The sequence below is a fragment of the Notolepis coatsorum genome (genome assembly GCF_963971535.1).
Source record: "Notolepis coatsorum genome assembly, chromosome: 1".
NCBI classification, from domain to species: Eukaryota; Metazoa; Chordata; class Actinopteri; order Aulopiformes; family Paralepididae; genus Notolepis; species Notolepis coatsorum.
In genome coordinates, this window is record NC_140165.1 from 72,236,364 (window position 1) to 72,259,241 (window position 22,878).

The 22,878-nt window shown below is 47.8% G+C and overlaps 1 protein-coding gene across 4 annotated transcripts in view; it reads right to left on the reverse strand.

Annotated features, from left to right (window-relative positions):
- LOC311237467 (protein O-mannosyl-transferase TMTC2-like) overlaps positions 1 to 22,878 on the reverse strand; it is a gene marked incomplete at its 5' end in the record, with an annotated part of 255,518 nt that overhangs the window by 69,634 nt on the left and 163,006 nt on the right. For all 4 annotated transcript variants that reach the window (XM_084325361.1, XM_084325358.1, XM_084325360.1 and 1 more), the window contains one exon: positions 13,764 to 13,948. In XM_084325361.1, the coding sequence (XP_084181487.1) occupies positions 13,764 to 13,948 (185 nt within the window). The remainder of the gene's footprint in view (positions 1 to 13,763; positions 13,949 to 22,878) is intronic.

Genomic DNA, 22,878 nt, shown 5'->3' on the forward strand with positions numbered 1-22,878 from the left:
TTAAAAATGAAGATGCAAACGAGAAGGAAGGAGGAGAAAACAATTATGAAGGAAAGAGAAATGGAGGACTCACAGGAAGAGGAGAGTTCGATGGAGCAGAACCCCCGAGGCGAGACCGAGAAGGGGCAGGCGGAGGAAGGGGGAGTTTCGGCTGAGACGGACAAGGGAATGCCAGGATGGGCCGTGCTCATGCAGGCCGGGATATTGGCGACCATAAAATTGAACTCGGACACGATGCAGGCGACCATAAAACTGAACTCGGACACGATAAGAAATTATATTGGGAAGTTACGGGAGGAATTGAGGAAGGAACAGGAGGACTTCAGAGGTGAAATGAATACAGAACTCAAAAGGGTGGATGAGAAGATGGCGGAACAGGACAGAAACGTAACAGAGGTACAGACTAGAACGGCGCAAACGGAGGAATGGAACACAGAGATACACGAGGTGTTAACGTGTGCGATTCAAAAACAAGAACAGATGGAGACAAAGATATCGGACATGGAGGGGAGGTCACAGAGAAATAACATCAGAATATGGGGATTGAAAGAAGGAGTCGAAGGGGAATCGGTGACCCAATATGTGGAAAAGCTTATCAAGGAACAACTGGAGGAGACAGGACTGGAAAAAATGGAGATACAGAGGGCCCACAGGGCGTTGGCTCCGAGATCGAAACCGGACAGACCTCCGAGGGCGGTGATTATTAACTTTCTGAGATTTGAGATTAAGGAATTGATACTCAGAACCGCGTGGACCAAGAAGATAGAAATCGAGGGGAAAAGACTGTCGTTTGATCACGATTACTCGACAGCGGTAGCAATAACACGCAGGTCCTACGCGGGACTGAAGAGAATTCTGAAAGAAAACGGAATGAAATTCCAATCACCCATGACCTCGCTAAGGATTCACTGGAAGGAAGGGACGGTGATGTACGCGACGGCGCGGGAGGCGGCGGAGGAGATGAGGCGACGGGGGATGCAGATGGCGGAGGACGGAGAAGGAAGGGGACAGGAGGGCCAGACGCTGAGCCTGCAGCAGAGATTGGAGAAAGCACGCAGATGGACCAGAGTAGGAGATCGAAACCCGGGAGAGGAGGGAGGAGAGAGAAGGCCGAGGTGAGACGTGACAGACCGAAGGCGGAGACGGACGAGGAGGCCAGAGACGGAGAAGGAGGGGAGAGAAGGCGGGAGGAGACGAACGGATGAGTACACGCACAAGAGATTGAAAAAACTATCCAAATAGAGACAAAATATAGAAACTGAAATAACATATACATAAACACACATTCCCAGGTAGAGGCAGGATATAGGAACGAACATAACGTATACATGGACACATAATACACATGCTGATGGAGGAAATAAATGGAAATATAATTAGGTATGATAGACGGAACACAGAACATATTGAAACAAATACATAGACACACGCTGCGAGTAACACAGTTGGAAGGGATTAAGGGGATAATTGGACATCACATAGAAAATAGAGGGGAGGAAAAGAAAGTAAGAAGGGGTACACAGAAGACACCACACACGGGTTTGGGAGGAAGGAGGGACATTGGAACATATGAGCCACATTGAGAGGGACCTAGGAAATGGGGGTCTTTGATCAGGGCCCCGTTCCCCGTACCTGGATAACTGAGTTAGCCGGATAACTTTCGGTGAAGTCTGACTTAAGCCGGACTTTCCGGTTCCCCGAATCTGGATTGTCCAAATCACCATGACAACAGATCCAAAAGTTTGAGCCTGGTCGAAAGCAGGGTTTAAGTTCAAGTTAGCCGGATGAACCATCGCCACGCCCCCGCAAAGAAGTGACAGCGCGTTTCCTGAAATTATTCCCACAGTCTAGGATCTGCATTATACCATTCTGAATTACGTTTTTGTGCTCCATTCTTCCAGAGGGGTCTTTTGAAATGTAAAATAGACCCAAAATGCTGATACTAAATTCACTTTGTCCTAAATAATGCACGTTATATACCGTGGCGCTCGCTCGGTGCAACAACAACAAAATAAAGAATATTCTAAACACGGGTCTCTCGTTCATTAATGTATAAACAATGAATTTATCCCATCTGGCACAGTGGCGCAGCGGTAGTGCTCAATCCTGGCAACCCGGCGACCGGTGTTCGAAACCCTGTGTTTCCAATATAATTTTTTGGAATATAATATTAATGATTATACGCAAAGGTAGCCTAGTTTTAAGTTAAAATATTATAAATCTACATGCATTGAGGATGTCATTCTTTATATAGCTCTCAACGTGCACCAAATTGAATTATTCCTATATTGCAAAAAGAAGGAAGAGACTAGGTTTCGAACCCCGGCCGTCTGCGTGAAAGTCAAAAGAAGAACCCGTTACACCACAGTGGAGATAAGTAAAAGATCGACCATACATCAATCAATGGGCAAGAGAGCCGTATCGTTATTCTGTATAACAGTTTAACTAATTATTTTCGCTAGCAAGATCTCATTTGATTATTCAATCCAGCAGGCAAGTTTAAAGAAATATAATCTGATTGATTGAGGTAATGAGGGACTTAAAATTAGCCTATAGATAACGCATTTAACTTGTCGGCGAGGCGATTGAGCCGTACTGCAATATGTTAATAAAGTTTTAAATCAATTAATCAATCAATGCCGCTAGAGAATCAGGATCTCTGCTATCGATACGTGCTGGCTTTTCAAATGAAGCGGCCGCGCGCACTAATCCTGGGTCTCAAGTCTGGTTTGAGTTAACGAGACTGAATCCACCTTCGAGGAACAGGAAAATCCCGCTTCAATCATCTCGTTAACTGAATCTGGATAATGGGACTCTCGATCGACTTAGTTGAACCAGGTACGGGGAACAGGGCCCAGAATGAAGGACAGAGCGCTTTTGACCAGGAGCTCGACGGCAATAAAAACAGTAAGAAGGCTGGACAAATATGACGAGCGGTTGGGGGTAAAGGTTTCAAACCCCCAAGCCGTCAGGAGGAGGCCTCTCACTAGGAGAGCAATTACTCCTCACCCACCAGCAGGGGACAGGGGGGGACACAGGGACCCCCCGAACGCCTTGGGAGCACTTTATGTAAAGTTTATGTTTTTTATTTATGTTAATCATTATATGTATTCGGTGAAGAGAGCGGAGGCTACAACCGGAGGGGGGAATGAATGTGACATGGGGGGGACTGACAGACGAAAGAAGAAAGATGACAATGGTTAAAGGTATAAAAATGATGTCGTTAAACGTTAATGGAATGAATAATGCAATAAAGAGGGGCAAAGTGTTGAAATGTAAAAAAAGTGAGATGGAAGTGATTTTTCTGTAGGAGACACATTTGGTAGCACAGGATCATGAGAAACTGAAGAGATTTGGATATGAAAATGCATACTATAGTTCCTTTAAACGGAACCTGAGGAGAGGAGTAATCACGTTAATCAAAAACAGTCAAATTTGAATTGATCAAGGAAGTAAGAGACAAGGAGGGAAGGTTTGTTCTGGTGAAGGGAAAAATGGAGGGTCAAATGATTACGTTAGTGAATGTTTATGCACCCCCAGAGAGTGAGAGGGATTTATATGAGACCATTTTTGATATGATAGTGATGGAACTAGAAGGGATATTGATATGCGCGGGAGATTTTAATGTAGTACTGAATCACGACCTAGACACCACGAGTACTAGAAAAGGACGGGCACCAATCAGTAGATATATGAATATTCAGATGACGGAAATGGGAATTACAGATGTTTGGAGGGGGATGCACGCCATGGACAGGGAATACACACATTACTCACACCAGCACGTGACATATGCGAGAATAGACTACTTGTTGATGACGACGGGGGACAGTTACAGGGTACGGGAGAGCAGAATAGGAGTAGCGGACATATCGGATCACAGTGCCATATATCTGACAGTAGATCTAGAAGGGAGACGGAGGAACACGATCTGGAGACTAAATGTAGGAATATTAAATAACAAGGGGGTGGTGAGTCAGATCAAGGAGGAGATAGCCAGGTATAAGGAAGAAAATGATCCAAACATTCTATGGGACACACTGAAGGTGGTGATAAGGGGGAAATTGATGGAGAAGACAGCAATGCTGAAGAAGGCCAGAACGGAGACATATCACAATCTGATAGGGAAGCTGAAGAAGCTAGAAGGGAGACACCAGATATCAAAAGAACAGGAAACGCTCGGAGAAATCAAAGAAGTAAAGGCTAGGATAAATAGGGAATTATTGACGGAAATAGAAAAGAAAGCGAGGTTCATGAAACAAACGTACTATGAAGGGGGACCAAAAGCGACCAGACTGTTGGCTAGGAGAATTAGGACGCAACAGAAGTTGAACACGATACACACAATAAGGGATACAAAGACTAATGAAATATTGAGAGACCCAGCTGAAATAGAGGACATTTAGAGAATACTATGAGAAACTATACACACAGCCAAAAGCAGCGGGAGAAGAGGAAATAGAAGCATATCTGGAGAAGCTAGAGTTACCATCGATAGGGAAAGAACAGAATGAAGAATTAAATAAAATAATTACGGAACGAGAACTGGAAGAGGCAATTAGTAGAGCTAAAAACAACAAATCTCCGGGGAGCGACGGATTCCCATCGGAATTCTACAAGACATTTAGAACGGAATTAGCACCCATGTTAGGGGCGGCGTTCAGACACACGATGGAAGAGGGAAAATGCCCCCCTCGTGGAAGGAAGCCATAATCACCACGATACCGAAGGAAGGGAAGGATAGAGAATTATGAAGTAGTTTCAGACCTGTGTCCATACTCAACGTGGATTACAAGATGTATACATCGATAATATCAAAGAGATTTGAGACGTTTATGCCAGACATTATAGATGAAGATCAAACTGGATTTATTAAAGGGAGACAGACACAGGACAACGTGAGAAAGACATTACACATAGTAGAGGAGATACAAAAACAAGGTGGTAGCGCGGTACTGATTAGCCTAGATGCAGAAAAAGCATTCGACAGTGTGAGCTGGACATTTTTATATAAAACATTGATGAGGTTCGGACTGAACGGGAGGGCGATGAAGATGATCAAGGCGCTATATCAAGAACCGACAGCGAGGGTTAAGGTGAATGGCAGCCTGACGGATAGAATCAGATTAGAGAGGGCTACCAGACAGGGATGTTGTCTCTCACCAACGCTCTTGCCGTTTTCATAGAACCACTGGCACAACTGATCAGACAGACCAAGGACATTAAGGGAGTAAGGATAAAGGGAACGGAATATAAACTAGGCCTATTTGCGGACGACGTGATAGTATACATGAGGCAACCAGACAAGAGCTTCCCGGCACTGATGGATCTACTGAAGGAATATGGCCACTACTCAGGATACAAACTAAACGTGACAAAGACACAGACCTTAGCATGGAACTATACCCCAACGACGGAAATTAGGGAACAGTACGGGATAAGATGGGACATGGACAAGATTAAATACTTAGGGGTGAACATCACGAGAGGGGTGGGGAAACTGTTTGAGGCGAACTATACACAGATAAATCAGAACATCAAGAGAGACTTGGAGAGATGGACAGTAATGCCCTTGGACTTCAATTCAAGAATAGAGGTCATTAAAATGAACATACTAGCAAGGTTACTGTACCTGTTCCAATCACTACCGATACAAATACCACAGAATCAATTCAGGGAGTGGGACAGACTGATATCGAGGTTCATATAGGCGGGGAGAAGACCACGGGTCAGATATAAAACACTACAACTACCAAAGGAAGAGGGAGGGATGGCAGTACCCAGCCTACAAGATTATTATTATGCAGCGCAACTGAGAGCAGTGACGTGCTGGTGTAACGACAAATATGAGGCAAGATGGAAAAACATTGAAAAAGAAGGGGAGGGATACAAGGTACAAGCTCTGGTGGGAGAAAGAGGGACTGTTAGATCCTATCACCAAATGCACCTTGACCATATGGAACAGAGTAGTAAAAACACACAAATTAGAGAAGCAGTCAGGGGTTCTGAGATGGATAGCACATGACAAGAGATTCAAACCAGGGATGCTGGACCATGGATTCAGGAGGTGGGAGAGGGGGGGGGGCAACAGCGATATGCAAAATGATAGAGAAGGGGGAAATGCAAACACTACAAAAATTAAAGGAGAACTTTGGACTAGAAAACAGGGACCACTTCAGATATCTACAGATTAGAGATTACTATAATAAAGAAATAAGAGGGGACAAGGAAGAAGAACAGAATGGAATAATTAGGATGATAGTAAGGGCATACGAAGGAGGGAAAGGAAGGGTAATATCAGCACTGTACCGGGCTATAATGACCAGCAAGGGACACACGACCGATTATATAAGGGAGAAATGGGAGAGAGAACTAGAGATAGGAATAACAGGGAAGGAATGGGGGAACATATGCGAGGTGCAACATTCAACAACAGGATCGAGGATATGGAAAGAGTTTGGATGGAAAAACATAATCAGATTCTTTATAACCCCAGAGCTGAAGGGAAAATATGCACCAACACAAAGAGCAAGACCAGCCGCATTTCATTGTATACCTGTATGCCGTGACAATTAAAACTCTTGACTTGACTTGACTTGACTTGAGCATGCTAGAGGATGTGTGGGAAGGAGGGGGCAAATCACACACACATATTCTGGGGATGTCAGAAGCTGAAGGGGTATTGGGAGGAGATAGGGGAGGCAATGATCAGAATATTAGGATACGGGTTACCACAAACAGGACTGGTGCTTTACTTAGGAGACCTGACACACGAGGGAATACAAGGGGGGGACAAATATTTAATAAAGATAATGTTGATAGCGGCCAGAAAAGCAATAACAAGACTGTGGTACAAAGAAGACCCACAGACAATAGCACAATGGGTAGGAATAGTGGAGGAGATACAGGATATGGAGAGGATAACACACATGCTGAGGTTACAGGAAGAGAAATTTGGAGAAAGATGGGGAAAGTGGGAGGATTACAAGGGGAACGAAATGCATCACAAGAGGGCGAAGGGTAAAGGAGGAAAGAGGTTCAAGGAGGGTCTCTGAACCCATGTCACACACTTTTGACTTAGTTAGCATTTTCTGATTTTATTTTTTATTTTTTGGGTATTACAATTGTATTATATTTTTTGTACTTTATTATTTATGTCTGTTTAACAATGTTGTATTATGGGTTCCATTTTTGTGTAAGTGTTGTTTGTCTATAAATGTTAATAAAAAAAAAAAAAAAAAAAAGCAACTCTACAACTGTTAGTTAGAGTTATGAAAGGGGGCAGGGCTAAAGTACAAGATGTGGGGCTAACCTCCACCAATGACATGAGTTATGAAAGGGGGCGGGGCTAAAGTACAAGAGGTGGGGCTAACCTCCACCAATGACACCAACAACAACTCTCTACTGAATCCAATGACGCCTCCCACAAGTCTCTAACAATGTAAAGTAAAGGGGCGTGGTTAATGTATAGGGCAGGGTTTCCGTTAGAAAATATTGGGGCCGGTCTCCGTGTCCTGCAAGATTTCAATCTCCCGGACAAATGTGAGAAATTCCGGTCAGTTTATTGAGCTTAAAAATTATTGATAGGCAGGCTATATAAAGAATGACATCCTCAAGGCATGTAGATTTATAATATTTTAACTTAAAACTAGGCTACTTTTGCGTATACAGTTATTAATATATTCCAAATAAAATAAGTCCCTCGAGACTCCGTGCTGCTGCTGACTTGAAATAAAATAGGTGTCTGTGGGCAGTCGGCCCGACATTAAACAGCAGCTAATGAATTCCGTTATATTGGACATTTGTATTAATTATATCAAGCGAATAACTGAGAAATTTGGCAGAGAGAGACGGCAACATTATCGTGGGGTTCAACGTTGCATGATCGCTGAAACCAATGACAATCTCCGCCTCCCTTCCAATGAAGCGATAAACTAATCCCAATAGTATGCAACTGCAGAGCCGCAGAGCCACCGGCGCTCTCATGGTCCGGTCTGGGGACCGCTCAGCAGCGCCACCCACCCAATGGCTGAATTGCCAATGGCTGAATTGGAGTATTGCACTGTGCGGGCACAAGTGTGAGCTCTGCGGCTCTGCAGTTGCATGCTTCTCGCTAATCCAGCATGAAGCTCCCGCCCCGCCATTCTCATCAGCAAACCACAGGTCGCGAGGGAATTATTTTCACAGGACATTATGACCGGAGATATTTAAATATGTCGGACTTCAACAGATTTTCCCGGTAAAAAAATGGTAATTACCGGACAACGGAAACCCTGGTATAGGGGGTGTGGTTAACGTATATGGGGCATGGTTAAAGTATAGGGGGTAACCTGCATCAATGAAAAACTACTCTACTGAGTCCAATGATGTCTTTAGGACAAGCAATGAATGAGTTATGAATACAAGTATTATATATTATGAGTATAAGTAGTGTAGAAGTAGTAGTACTGTACCACGTTTAAAACCAATTCAGTGAATTATCACTGTATGTGTCTGCAGTCTGCACCTTTAACCTCTTAACGCCCGGAGCCCTATTTTCTGAAGATCCGCCTAAAATACATACCTAAGTAAATGGAATATTGCTCCACTTCTACAAGGTCCATTTGCATGTTCTTGGTATCTATGGACCTCAGTGAATGTCTCCCAGTGTCATAAATATTGTGTCTATTACTAGGCTTAAATTGTGATGAAACAAAGGAGAATATGAATTATGATTTTTCTTTGCATCTTTGACAGTGAATTACACCATGATAATAATGACCAGACATGAAAAACTGCCACTGAGCTCGTACAGTACCTTCTTGAGATCATGTGTACAAAAAAATCTAAGGAAATGAATAAAGGAAAGATGATTAAACAGAAGGTTTTGTAGATACAGTACTGAATTCTCCCATCCGGACCAATTTTATTATAGCCAATTCGCACATTTATGGATTGTGCCAAATGGCCGAGTTCAATTTGGATTTAGTATCACCAGGCGTGCATAAGAAACAGAGAATGAAATCTAATCCGTTTGCAATGTGGATTGTTGCTAAATGCTCAAAATAGGGGAGACAAACTTTTAAAAAATTCCAACGCTCATTGAAAGTTCTGCATGTCCTCTTCAAAAGGGCCTCAAAATGACTACATTTCCCAAACGGCTGGTAATTCAAAAACTAAAACTAAAATCTCATTAATAACACTTTAACCTATTGGTAAACAAACGTATTGATGAAAATATACATTATAACTGGTGTTGTGACATGGTTATGTTTATTCTTGAATACGACTGAGAAATAAAACGATAATTTTGTCAGACAGTCTGCAGAGCTTGATTTATGACGTGATGTCATTTGCGGTCCGCCCCCGGACCGCACAGGCGGAAAAGGTTAAGAGTTTCTTTCTTTCTTCAATTTTTTTTAATATTTTTGACTAGCCCTGCATTTCCATGGTTATTAACAGTGATTATTACATGCTGGCCCTCTCTCTCTCTCTCCTCCCCCACTACACTCACCTCCTGCTGGCCCTCTCTCTCTCTCTCTCCTCCCCCACTACACTCACCTCCTGCTGGCCCTCTCTCTCCCTCTCCTCCCCCACTACACTCACCTCCTGCTGGCCCTCTCTCTCTCTTTCTCTCCTCCCCCACTACACTCACCTCCTGCTGGCCCTCTCTCTCTCTCTCCTCCCCCACTACACTCACCTCCTGCTGGCCCTCTCTCTCTCTCCTCCCCCACTACACTCACCTCCTGCTGGCCCTCTCTCTCTCTCTCCTCCCCCACTACACTCACCTCCTGCTGGCCCTCTCTCTCTCTCTCCTCCCCCACTACACTCACCTCCTGCTGGCCCTCTCTCTCTCTCTCCTCCCCCACTACACTCACCTCCTGCTGGCCCTCTCTCTCTCTCTCCTCCCCCACTACACTCACCTCCTGCTGGCCCTCTCTCTCTCTCCTCCCCCACTACACTCACCTCCTGCTGGCCCTCTCTCTCTCCCTCTCCTCCCCCACTACACTCACCTCCTGCTGGCCCTCTCTCTCTCTCTCTCTCCTCCCCCACTACACTCACCTCCTGCTGGCCCTCTCTCTCCCTCTCCTCCCCCACTACACTCACCTCCTGCTGGCACTCTCTCTCTCTCTCTCTCCTCCCCCACTACACTCACCTCCTGCTGGCCCTCTCTCTCTCTCTCCTCCCCCACTACACTCACCTCCTGCTGGCCCTGCTCGTGGAGGACCTTGCCCAGGTTGTACAGGCAGCAGCAGCACCCCCTGCTGGCCTCCTACCCCACTACACTCACCTCCTGCTGGCCCTCTTTCTCTCCCTCTCCTCCCCCACTACACTCACCCCCTGCTGGCCTCCTCCCCCACTACACTCACCCCCTGCTGGCCTCCTCCCCCACTACACTCACCCCCTGCTGGCCTCCATCCCCCACTACACTCACCCCCTGCTGGCCTCGTGCAGCAGCTACACTCACCTCCTGCTGGCCCTGCTCGTGGAGCACCTTGCCCAGGTTGTACAGGCAGCAGCAGCACCCCCTGCTGGCCTCGTGCAACAGCTACACTCACCTCCTGCTGGCCCTGCTCATGGAGCACCTTGCCCAGGTTGTACAGGCAGCAGCAGCACCCCCTGCTGGCCTCGTGCAGCAGCTACACTCACCTCCTGCTGGCCCTGCTCGTGGAGCACCTTGCCCAGGTTGTACAGGCAGCAGCAGCACCCCCTGCTGGCCTCGTGCAGCAGCTACACGCACCTCCTGCTGGCCCTGCTGCGTGTATCACTTCCGCAACGGATTTAGTCGGATTTCGGTTTCCGGGTTCGCCTGATTGGCCGCGACGGCCACGTGACACGCCGTGGCACGCCCCCGCGGCAGCGGCAGCGTTGCCGCTGCGAATCACAGCAATATTGTCGCGCCATCTTCTGAGTGCAGACGCGCTGCTGTTTAATCACTTTTCCCACTTCAATGACAGAGCTGCTGTTTAATGCTCACTTTTCCCACTTCAATGACAGAGCTGCTGTTTAATAATATTGTCGCATTGTGGAAAGCAGGATGAGAGAGCATAGATTTCAGTGTGTTTATCATTTAACATTTGACAGGCATACATTGTTGTCATACAGAAGTACAGAATACTTTTATCCAAAATGCTTCTTACTGTTACTGTTAGAGACTGTGCTAGACAAGATAAGTATGAAATAAAATAGTATAGCGCGTAAAATAGAAGTAAAAATAGAGGTCACGCTGTTCAGTATAGACATATGTACAATGTTCGATGCAGAATAGAAGTAGCTGAGTTACCATACAATATACAATATACTATGCAATGTACTAATATACAATACGCTATAGTGCAAAGCAGCAATGGGATGAGGTACAATTTACAGTAAGGTGTACGAGTTGCAGTGCAAATGCTTCTTACTGTTGCGCTCCAGAGACTGTTACCATACAATATACAATATACTATGCAATGTACTAATATACAATACGCCAGGGCTATTCAACTAAATTGTTCAGGGGGCCACATTGTCAGAAACCCAAGGGGCCAGGGGCCGGACTGCCACGGCGCCTCCCCGTGCTATGAATATATGTACACTTGACACAACACGCAACCACATTTTCACAACTTTTATTTAAAGGGGAACTATTTTACTATTTCTTTCACTATTTGGGCACTTTTACACAATTCCTGTGGGTTTATGGAACACCTCTGTAATTTTAATTTTAATTTTAATTCATTGTTTTGTATTTCTAATCAAGTACTCAAAAACAGCATTTTTCTACCTCAAGATCTTAAGCCGTTTTGAGCCTGGGCTCCAACCACAGTGGGAACTGTGTGGAAACTCAGCTGATTATCATGCAGCGGTGTCTCTCTGACATCACAAATCAGCACATTTTCAGATGACTCAGTTCAGTGAGGGTGAATATTGTGAGAGGAGAATTGGAAGAATGCGCCAATATGAGAATTAGAGACATAGATCATATTAATATAAGTCCACATAGCTAGGAAACAATGCTAAACACTGAAAAAGGCCATTTATAAGATAGTTCCCCTTTAACTACATTGCAAAAGTAGTATACTTTTCAAAAAAAGTGCTTCATTTATGTGCCACATCTGCAACATCTCCTGCAGAAAGTGCTTCATTTATGACTGTGCAACAACTGCAACATCTCCTCTTCAACATTTCAATATAAAAATAAAATAAAAAACAAACAAGTGCATGATGTGCATCTGAACATTCTAACATCAACACTTGAACAAAAAAACCCATTTATAGTGCAGCTGAGCTTATGAAAAAGTGCTTCATGTCTGTGCAACAACAGCAAATCACAGCATCTTATTAGCACTTATTGTCGACTCTTAACTCTCAAACATCAGGGGGGTGGGGGGCAGACAGGCCTAGCCTACATACACACATCTAATGAGAGCGATTGCACTTCTTTGACTGGGCAATGGCAGAGAAAGAGGGTTCATAGGAAGTGAGGGCTACCCGCAAACAGTGATGCAAATGCTCATTTGTCAAGGAGGCATGGTTGCTTGTTTTAATGGCATTCATGTGAGATAAACTGGATTCACAGGTGTATGTTGAGCCAAACATTGTTAGCACAGATATTGCCAGCGTTTTTATTTTGGGGAATGTCTTGACATGAATACACTTTATCCAAAATGTTGTGGTGGATTCATTCTCAAGTGCCTGCTTCAGAGCAGATGATGCTTGCATGTCAATTATTTCAAGTTGCAGGAGACCTTCATCAATGTGAAGTGATGCAAGGAACTCTTGTCCTTTTGTGGAAATAGCAGCTACATTGGCAAATGGGTTGCTCACAAAATGCATCAATTCTCTGGACATGTCAAATTCATCAAATCGACTAAAGTTTTCCCTCAATTTATCAATGAAATCTGTCATTAATTGAGTGACTTTTGGCTCAATTGTGCGTGTTAACGTTGACATGAAAAGAAAAAAGTAAAAAAAAAAAAAATGTAAGAAAATATATTTTTTTCTATTTTTTTTTTATCATGTAATCTTTGGCGAGCCAGTCAGAATCATCCCGCGGGCCGGATATGGCCCGCGGGCCGCCAGTTGAATAGCCCTGCAATACGCTATAGTGCAAAGCAGAAATGGGATGAGGTACAATTTACAGTAAGGTGTACGAGTTGCAGTGCAAATGCTTCTTACTGTTGCGCTCCAGAGACTGTTACTGTACCATACAATATACAATATACTATGCAATGTACTAATATACAATACGCTATAGTGCAAAGCAGAAATGTAAGGTGTACGAGTTGCAGTGCAAATGCTTCTTACTGGCGCGCTCCAGAGACTGTTAAGCATTTTGGATAAAAGTATTCTGTACTTCTGTATGACAACAATGTATGCCTTTCAAATGTTAAATGATAAATGATTAAATGATACACACTGAAATCTACGCTCTCTCATCCTGCTTTCCACAACGCAACAATATTATTAAACAGCAGCTCTGTCATTGAAGTGGGAAAAGTGAGCATTAAACAGCAGCTCTGTCATTGAAGTGGGAAAAGTGATTAAACAGCAGCGCGTCTGCACTCAGAAGATGGCGTGACAATATTGCTCTGATTCGCAGCGGCAACGCTGCCGCTGCCGCGGGGGCATGCCACGCGTGTCACGTGGCCGTCGCGGCCAATCAGGCGAACCCGGAAACCGAAATCCGACTAAATACGTTGCGGAAGTGATACACGCGGCCCTGCTCGTGGAGCACCTTGCCCAGGTTGTACAGGCAGCAGCAGCACCCCCTGCTGGCCTCGTGCAGCAGCTACACTCACCTCCTGCTGGCCCTGCTCGTGGAGCACCTTGCCCAGGTTGTAGAGGCACGAGGCCACGGAGCTCTTGTGGGCGTGGGGGTCCTTCAGGTTCTCGTCAGGGATGTCAGCGCAGATCAGGAAGGTGCGCTTGGCCTCCTCCGGTCTCCCCTGGTTCATCAGGATGATGCCCGTGTTCAAGTAGGCCGCTGTGGGGGAGAGCAGAGGGAGAGAGGGGTGTCAGTGGGGGAGGAGAGGGAGAGAGAGAGAGGGGGAGGAGAGGAGAGAGAGAGAGGGTCTCAGTGGGGGAGGAGTGGAGAGGAGAGAGGGTCTCAGTGGTGGAGGAGAGGAGAGGGAGAGAGAGAGGGGGGGAGAAGAGGAGAGGGAGAGAGGGTCTCAGTGGTGGAGGAGAGGAGAGGGAGAGAGGGGGAGGAGAGGAGAGAGAGAGAGGGTCTCAGTGGGGGAGGAGAGGACAGGAGAGAGGGTCTCAGTGGTGGAGGAGAGGAGAGGGAGAGAGAGAGGGGGGGAGAAGATGAGAGGGAGAGAGGGTCTCAGTGGGGGAGGAGAGGAGAGGGAGAGAGGGTCTCAGTGGTGGAGGAGAGGAAAGGGAGAGAGAGAGAGGGGGAGGAGAGGAGAGGGAGAGAGAGAAGGGGGGAGGAGAGGAGAGGGAGAGAGGGTCTCAGTGGGGGAGGAGAGGAGAGGGAGAGAGAGAGAGGGGGAGGAGAGGAGAGGGAGCGTGAGAGAGGGTCTCAGTGGGGGAGGAGAGGAGAGGAGAGGGAGAGAGAGAGAGGGGGAGGAGAGGAGAGGGAGGGGTGTCAGTGGGGGAGGAGAGGGAGAGAGGGGTGTCAGTGGGGGAGGAGAGGGAGAGAGAGAGACAGGGAGGAGAGGAGAGAGAGAGGGTCTCAGTGGGTGAGGAGAGGAGAGAGGGTCTCAGTGGTGGAGGAGAGGAGGGAGAGAGAGAGGGGGGAGGAGAGGAGAGGGAGTGAGAGAGAGGGGGAGGAGAGGAGAGGGAGAGAGGGTCTCAGTGGTGGAGGAGAGGAGAGGGAGAGAGAGAGAGGGGGAGGAGAGGAGAGGGAGAGAGGGTCTCAGTGGGGGGAGAGGAGAGGGAGAGAGGGTCTCAGTGGTGGAGGAGAGGAGAGGGAGAGAGAGAGAGGGGAGGAGAGGAGAGGGAGAGAGAGAAGGGGGGAGGAGAGGAGAGGGAGAGAGGGTCTCAGTGGGGGAGGAGAGGAGAGGGAGAGAGAGGGGGAGGAGAGGAGAAGGAGAGGGAGAGAGGGTCTCAGTGGGGGAGGAGAGCGAGAGAGAAAGGGTCTCAGTGGGGGAGGAGAGGAGAGGGAGAGAGGGTCTCAGTGGGGGAGGAGAGCGAGAGAGAGAGGGTCTCAGTGGGGGAGGAGAGGAGAGGGAGAGAGGGTCTCAGTGGTGGAGGAGAGGAGAGGGAGAGAGAGAGAGGGGGAGGAGAGGAGAGGGAGAGGGAGAGAGGGTCTCAGTGGGGGAGGAGAGGAGAGAGGGTCTCAGTGGGGAAGGAGAGGAGAGAGAGAGGGGGGGAGGAGAGGAGAGGGAGAGGGAGAGAGGGTCTCAGTGGGGGAGGAGAGGAGAGGGAGAGAGAGGGGGAGGAGAGGAGAGGGAGAGAGAGGGTCTCAGTGGGGGAGGAGAGGAGAGGGAGAGAGGGTCTCAGTGGGGGAGGAGAGCGAGAGAGAGAGGGTCTCAGTGGGGGAGGAGAGGAGAGAGAGAGGGTCTCAGTGGGGGAGGAGAGAGAGAGAGGGTCTCGGTGGGGGATGAGAGGGAGAGAGAGAGAGGGTCTCAGTGGGGGAGGAGAGGAGAGGAGAGAGAGGGTCTCAGTGGGGGAGGAGAGGGAGAGAAAGGGTCTCAGTGGGGGAGGAGAGGAGAGAGGGAGAGGGTCTCAGTGGGAGAGGAGAGGAGAGAAAGAGAGAGGGTCTCAGTGGGGGAGGAGAGGGAGAGAGAGAGATGGTCTCAGTGGGGGAGGAGAGAGAGAGGGTCTCAGTGGGGGAGGAGAGGAAGAGAGAGAGAGAGGGTCTCAGTGGGGGAGGAGAGGGAGAGAGAGAGGGTCTCAGTGGGGGAGGAGAGGGAGAGAGAGAGGGTCTCAGTGGGGGAGGAGAGGAGAGAGGGAGAGAGAGAGGGTCTCAGTGGGGGAGGAGAGGAGAGAAGGTCTCAGTGGGAGAGGAGAGGAGAGAGAGAGGGTCTCAGTGGGGGAGGAGAGGGGAGAGAGAGAGGGTCTCAGTGGGGGAGGAGAGGGAGAGAGAGAGGGTCTCAGTGGGGGAGGAGAGGGAGAGAGAGAGGGTCTCAGTGGGAGAGGAGAGAGAGAGAGGGTCTCAGTGGGGGAGGAGAGGAGAGAGAGAGTCTCAGTGGGGGAGGAGAGGAGAGAGAGAGGGTCTCAGTGGGGGAGGAGAGGAGAAGGAGAGAGAGGGTCTCAGTGGGGGAGGAAAGGGAGAGAGAGAGTCTCAGTGGGGGAGGAGAGGAGAAAGAGAGAGGGTCTCAGTGGGAGAGGAGAGGAGAGAGAGAGGGTCTCAGTGGGGGAGGAGAGGAGAAGGAGAGAGAGGGTCTCAGTGGGGGAGTAGAGGGAGAGAAAGGGTCTCAATGGGAGAGGAGAGGAGAGAGGGTCTCAGTGGGGGAGGAGAGGGAGAGAGATAGGGTCTCAGTGGGGGAGGAGAGAGGGAGAGAGAGGGTCTCAGTGGGGGAGGAGGAGAGAGGGAGAGAGAGGGTCTCAGTGGGGGAGGAGAGGGAGAGAGATAGGGTCTCAGTGGGGGAGGAGAGGAGAGAGAGAGAGGGTCTCAGTGGGGGAGGAGAGAGGGAGAGAGAGGGTCTCAGTGGGGGAAGAGAGAGGGAGAGAGAGGGTCTCAGTGGGGGAGGAGGAGAGAGGGAGAGAGAGGGTCTCAGTGGGGGAGGAGAGGGAGAGAGATAGGGTCTCAGTGGGGGAGGAGAGGAGAGAGAGAGATGGTCTCAGTGGGGGAGGAGAGGAGAGAGGGAGAGAGAGGGTCTCAGTGGGGGAGGAGAGGAGAGAGAGAGGGTCTCAGTGGGGGAGGAGAGGAGAGAGAGAGGGTCTCAGTGGGAGAGGAGGAGAGAGGGAGAGAGAGGGTCTCAGTGGGGGAGGAGAGAGAGAGGGTCTCAGTGGGGGAGGAGAGGAGAGAGAGAGGGTATCAGTGGGGGAGGAGAGGAGAGAGAGAGGGTCTCAGTGGGGGAGGAGGAGTAGAGGGTGGAGGAAAGTGTGACGATAGAGTGTTAATTTTGGCAGCTATTTTCATTTTAGTTTTAGTCTTAGTCATGTGTCAAGTGCTCCTTTTTTCGTTTTCATCATATTTAGTCATCTTCATTTATTTTTCGTTTAGTCAGTTTTAGTCAACTAAATGTCTGAGCATTTTAGTCTTAGTCAGTTTTTGTCTCAATTTTGTCTTTTTTGTTTTAGTCTAGATTTTGTCGACGAAAACGGATGACATGTCTACTTTTAGTCTTCTTTTTTACAGCTACTGTTTTATATATACTGTTTTTTAGTAATAACTAGAAAGTAATGGTATTTATTCAACAACAGGTGATTGTATAGATTAGTATTAGTATCATTAAATGACAACTATGCTTCACCCAGGGAAAGGTTGTTGGCACCAGGGTTTCCGTTGTCCGGTAATTACCGTTATAGATCGTATAGCTACCGCTCTGCGTCCTTACACATCCTTATGTCAGTATAAACACTGAATAAAATCTCCACATGCACCTTTATACACCTATTTGCCTGGCCACACCCCCATCCGCTCCTCTACATAAGCAGGGGTGTGGCCATACTATCAGCTCCTTCCTTACTTTCACCACGGCGAGTGTCTGTGTACACCACACGAGTTTAGTGTAAAGTGTTTGAAGATTGGAGCTGCGTAGACATTATTTCTTTATTTTTCTCTCTCTCACGAATATTAGAGAAAAGGCTAAGCTATAATGTCTTCATCGGAGGGTTCGAGCGCTCACAACGTCACCCTTCACCAGCGGTTCTCCATTGCCGCCTCCGCCGTGCGTCATGGGGCTGCTCTGACTCCACGGTCGTGGCAGTCAGACGCATCCGAGCGGCGTCCGGTGGAGAGTCTGCCTCTCCGAGGAGCTGTTGAACCAAGGCCGTCTCCCGTGAGATGGCCTAGTTCCAGCTCTGGTTCCCCCGCCGGTGGACGGTCGGCCGCTAGGCCGACGGCTCCTCTGGTGGCGGAGGATCTGAGACGCAAGCTCTTCGCCTCTGCTCGCTCCCATCGTAAGATGGTGAGCTGCAGGGGCGAACGGCCTGGCTTTGGGGAGCTGCTGGAGCCAGACGAGGGTGCTCCTGCTCGGTCTCCTTGTCCGATGGAAACAGAGGATTTTATGGAGGGAGCGCTCTTGTTTGACCCCCGGTGCAGACGTATCACTCTCCCCCTCAGGGTGTGGCAGGGGGTGGTATGTCTCCTTGGGGTCCCTCGTCCTCCGGTGTTGGGTTAGAACCTCCGACTCTGAGACGGGATGCCCAGCTATCAACCACGTCGGATGGTGGCGCCCTCACACAGCACGTGAGGGACGCGGGCTGCGTGGAGGGAGGTGTGCGTCCCTGATGACTTGATAGGTCATCTCTGGCAACGTCGTCCTGTGAGGAAGACGGGCGTTGTCTGCCCATTCTTCCCCTCAATGGAGGCCTACATGCGTCAGGGACAGGTAATCTCCCGCATCACCGGCCTTTAGGGGTGTAACGGTACACAAAAACCACGGTTCGGTACGTACCTCGGTTTTGAAGTCACGGTACGGTACGGGTTTTCGGTACAGTGGGGGAAAGTTTGGCTTTCCATGTTCCACTCAGGGGTGATGTAGTGTGCAGTAACGAACTGTACTTGTAGGGCTGTCAACGAATATTCTATATTGAAATTAATAATTGATTTGTTAAATAAGAAATAAATAAAAAATTATATTAGATTGTGAAAAAAACAGCCTCCGGTGGGCGGTCGGTCCGGGTGTCACAGGGTTAGGCGTTATGGAGACCCTTTGTTGGGTACATGTTGTCGGAGATCGTCTAAAGCAGGTTCGGTCCTGGTTAGTACTTGGTTGGGAGACCGCCTGGGAATACCAAGTGCGGTGTGCTTAGGGCTGGTTCTCCATTATTTTCGCTCCTCTCTCACGCGTGGCGAAGAGAGGGCTGTTGGGGTGGTCTTGGACCTCCTCTGGTAATCCTGTGCTTCCCGTGCCGCCGGGCCCGGTCCGAAGTAAAGTTTTGTTGATACCGGAGGCCTGGGATAACCCTTTTTGAAAACTGAAACACTTGTACTGCGGTGTAGCCAGTGTATACCCGCAGGTGTGTTTTGGAGTTTTTTCTTGAGGGGTTATAGGAACAACCACCGTCTGTACCGAGCGGGTGGTTGATTCCCTGGTGTGTTGGAGCAGAGTCAACTCCCGGGTTACCGGTTGAGTGTGCCCCTGCACGTTCATGACGTCTGCCAATCATGTCAGCCTTCCCTGCCTCAACCCCTCTGGGTGGGTTTTTTTTAATGGAGGCTTTGTCATGGTGATCAACAACGCCAGCATACGCCCCTTCCGCCGGGGCGGCTGTTTTCAGCTGACTCCTTTGGCGCCTGTCTCGTCCGCAGTGCTCCAGGCTCAGGTTACAGCCTGTTGCCTGGTTTCCCCGGTGCGCTGCCTGCTTCTGTTGGTTGACCTTTTTTGTGTGCTTATGGCCATGCTGACTGCCTGTTCTGCAGGGTCAGTGAGCCAGTCGGTGTGCTATTGGGGGGAAAGGGCCCGCTCTTGGAGGGGCCTTATCCGAATACGCTGGCGATGTGGGGGGCGGTGTCACTAAGTGACCACCTGGTGGGGTCTTGATGCCTGGCGTCATTGACCTCTCCGGGCCCCCGTTTTCCAGGGGATCCAGTCCCTTCAGTGGGTCTGGGTCTTCCTTCGCGCTCCGCTGCTACGGCCTTGCCACGGGTTGGGTTTGCTCTTGACCCCGTGATTCTGGGGGCAGTAACGAGGTTGTTCCTTCCGTTCGTTCCCGGGTGGCATGCGGGTTGTGCGTGTGTGTAGTCGTGGGGTCAAGCCACGGTCTGCTCACCCTGTGCGTTGAGTTGCTTGAGTGCCTCTTCGCACGGTCGGATCCGTCTCCCTCCCGTAAGCCTCCAATAGGGAGGGTATCCTCCATTAGGGAGGGTCGGGGGGCTCGGTCCTCCCCGATCTGAAGGTTGTGGTGGGCCTCAGCGGGGTACATTTGTCGGGCTATGGCTCTCGCTCAGCCTCCCTTGTGTAAGTATGATGCTGAGCGAGATCCATAACGAAATAGAACGTTAGGTTATGTATATAACCAAGTTCTATGAGTTATGGTGACGCTCAGCATCAGACGCCGCTGCGGCCCTTGATCTCGCCTTGTGGTGAAAGTTTGGGAAGGAGGCGAGGTGACCACACACCTGCTTATGAAGGTAAGCGGAAGGGGGTGTGGTCAGACGGATGTTGGGATGTAAAGGTACATGGTGTAATTTTTTATTCAGTGCACGTGCACGAAGTGAAGTACAGTGCAAGTATGATGCTGAGCGTCACCATAACTCATAGAACTTGGTTATATACATAACCTAACGTTATAGATATAACCGTAAGTTTTTTTACCGGGGAAATCTGTTGAAGTCCGACATATTTAAATATCTCCGGTCATAATGTCCTGTGAAAATAATTCCCTCTAAGCACAATTTGAATTGTATTAAAATAGTTACATTACATTTGTTTCATTGTTGCTTCACCAAGCAGGTCTAATAATGACAACGATGTGTGTTCCTATATCATATCGCGCGCACAGCAAGTTTCAATTTCAGTTCCTGGCATTTTTAACCAGTGGAGAAAGGTAAGAGAGATTTCCCTATCGTTTTTCTTATAGGAATTATTCAACCTACGTTAATAAAACATACCTGGTGATCAACTACAGTTTGCTGTGAACATTATGATATGTGTGTAGTGTTCTGATAACGACTATTGGTGAAGCGATGTCGAAATTAATTTGGGTTAGGCAGCTGTGGTTTGCTGATGAGAATGGCGGGGCGGGAGCTTGATGCTGGATTAGCGAGAAGCATGCAACTGCAGAGCCGCAGATCTCACAGTTGTGCCCGCACAGTGCAATACTCCAATTCAGCCATTGGCAATTCAGCCATTGGGTGGGTGGCGCTGCTGAGCGGTCCCCAGACCGGACCTGAGAGCGCTGCTGGCTCTGCAGTTGCATACTATTGGGATTAGTTTATCGCTTCGTTGGGAGGCGGAGATAGTCATCACGCAACGTTTAGATTTTTGTGAACCCCATGATAATGTTGCTGTCTCTCTCTGCCAAATTTATCAGTTCTTCGCTTGATATAATTAATACAAATGTCCAATATAACAGAATTCGTTAGCTCATAAAAATGTGATTATAACAGACTGCTGTTTAATGTCGGGCCGACTGCCCACAGACACCTATTTGATTTCAAGTCAGCAGCAGCACGGAGTCTCGAGGGACTTATTCTATTTGGAATATAATGACTGTATACGCAAAAGTAGCCTAGTTTTAAGTTAAAATATTATAAATCTACATGCCATGATGATGTCATTCTTTATATAGCCTGCCTATCAATTGTTTTTAAGCTCAATAAACTCTGACCGGAATTTCTCCCATTTGTCCGGGAGATTGAAATCTTGCAGGACAAGGAGACCGGCACCAATATTTTCTAACGGAAACCCTGGTTGGCACATTGGTTCCACACAGACATTATACGTTGTTGCACTTGCTTCCAGAAGGCTCCGTTTAGCAGCAGAGGCTCTGTTGTGATTTTTAATGCACAATAAATATTCAACATTCTCTTTTGAGACTCCGCCTCAGACTCTTATCATTTGGCACTAAAAGCTAAACATTGTCACCGGTATGGCTACATGTCATTAATTGTGTGCGAGAGCCGAGAGGTTGATCAGTTAGCCACATTAGCGTGAGCTAGGTTAGCCAGTTAGCGTGAGCTAGATGGAAAGAATGTAACGTTACTGGTGAAAAAGTGATTTACCTTGGAATACTCCTTTGCCAACTTGCTGTACTTTGCTTGCAGGTCTGCAGCTGGATTATGAATAGTCCCAACTTTAGCCAAGGTAACGTTAAGCTAAAACTAGCTTTTCAAATAGCTCTTCAGCTAATGCTAATAACAGAGCTCCCCGTCACACTGGGACAATGGCATTAAGAAAAGTTATAATTATTTTGTCTCGTCTTGTTTTAGTCAACAATATCAACATACATGAAGAGACATTTCGTCCTGGTTTTTGTAAATTACATTTTTGTGTCCTCAGTTGTGGTCAACGATATTTAATAAACTATTTAGTCTCGTTAGCGTGACATGGTCTTCAATAACGTGACGTCACGTCTCGTTGTCGTCATGAAAAAAACCTTTGTTGACGAACATCTTTCGTCATCATATTAGTTGACAATTAACACTGTGATAGACATGTAGTGAAAAGAGGGGAAGATGTTCCGCAGATGTCTTGTGATTATGTGAGGAGCAGCAGTGAGATATGGCGATTGCGACTTGTGGAGACTATTAGAAGAGGACAAAACTATCACACTTATAGATGCTAACGTGCGTTTTCACCGGACTTCATTGGACTCAGCACTTCTGGTAAATCATAGAAATACTATAACCCATGCACATACTCACTTGTAGGAAACAGGCATACACACACGTACTTATACACATAGTTGAAGCATAAGCTCTCACTTACACATATAGGGGATATACACATACATAGGGGACACACACATACATAGCTGAGACGCACATGCATATACATACCTGAGATACACACTCACACAGGTGGCAGACACACATGGATACGAGACACACACAAAAGGTAGGATTACAGTCACATACCTGAGAGATGCACACACACACACGTATGAGACATACACACATACTTACGTGATACACGTACCCACATACACATATCTGAGACACACATTCATACATGCTCTCACGCACACCTACATATATCTGAGACGCATCCTCTCACATGCAATATGGAGAAAGATGGCATCCCGATAGAAGATGCAGCACATACCTGCTCGCAGGTAGATCGGTCTACATATAACGTATGTGCATCAGGGATATATATGCAAAATGTATAGTAATGGTTTTGTAAGTGCTTT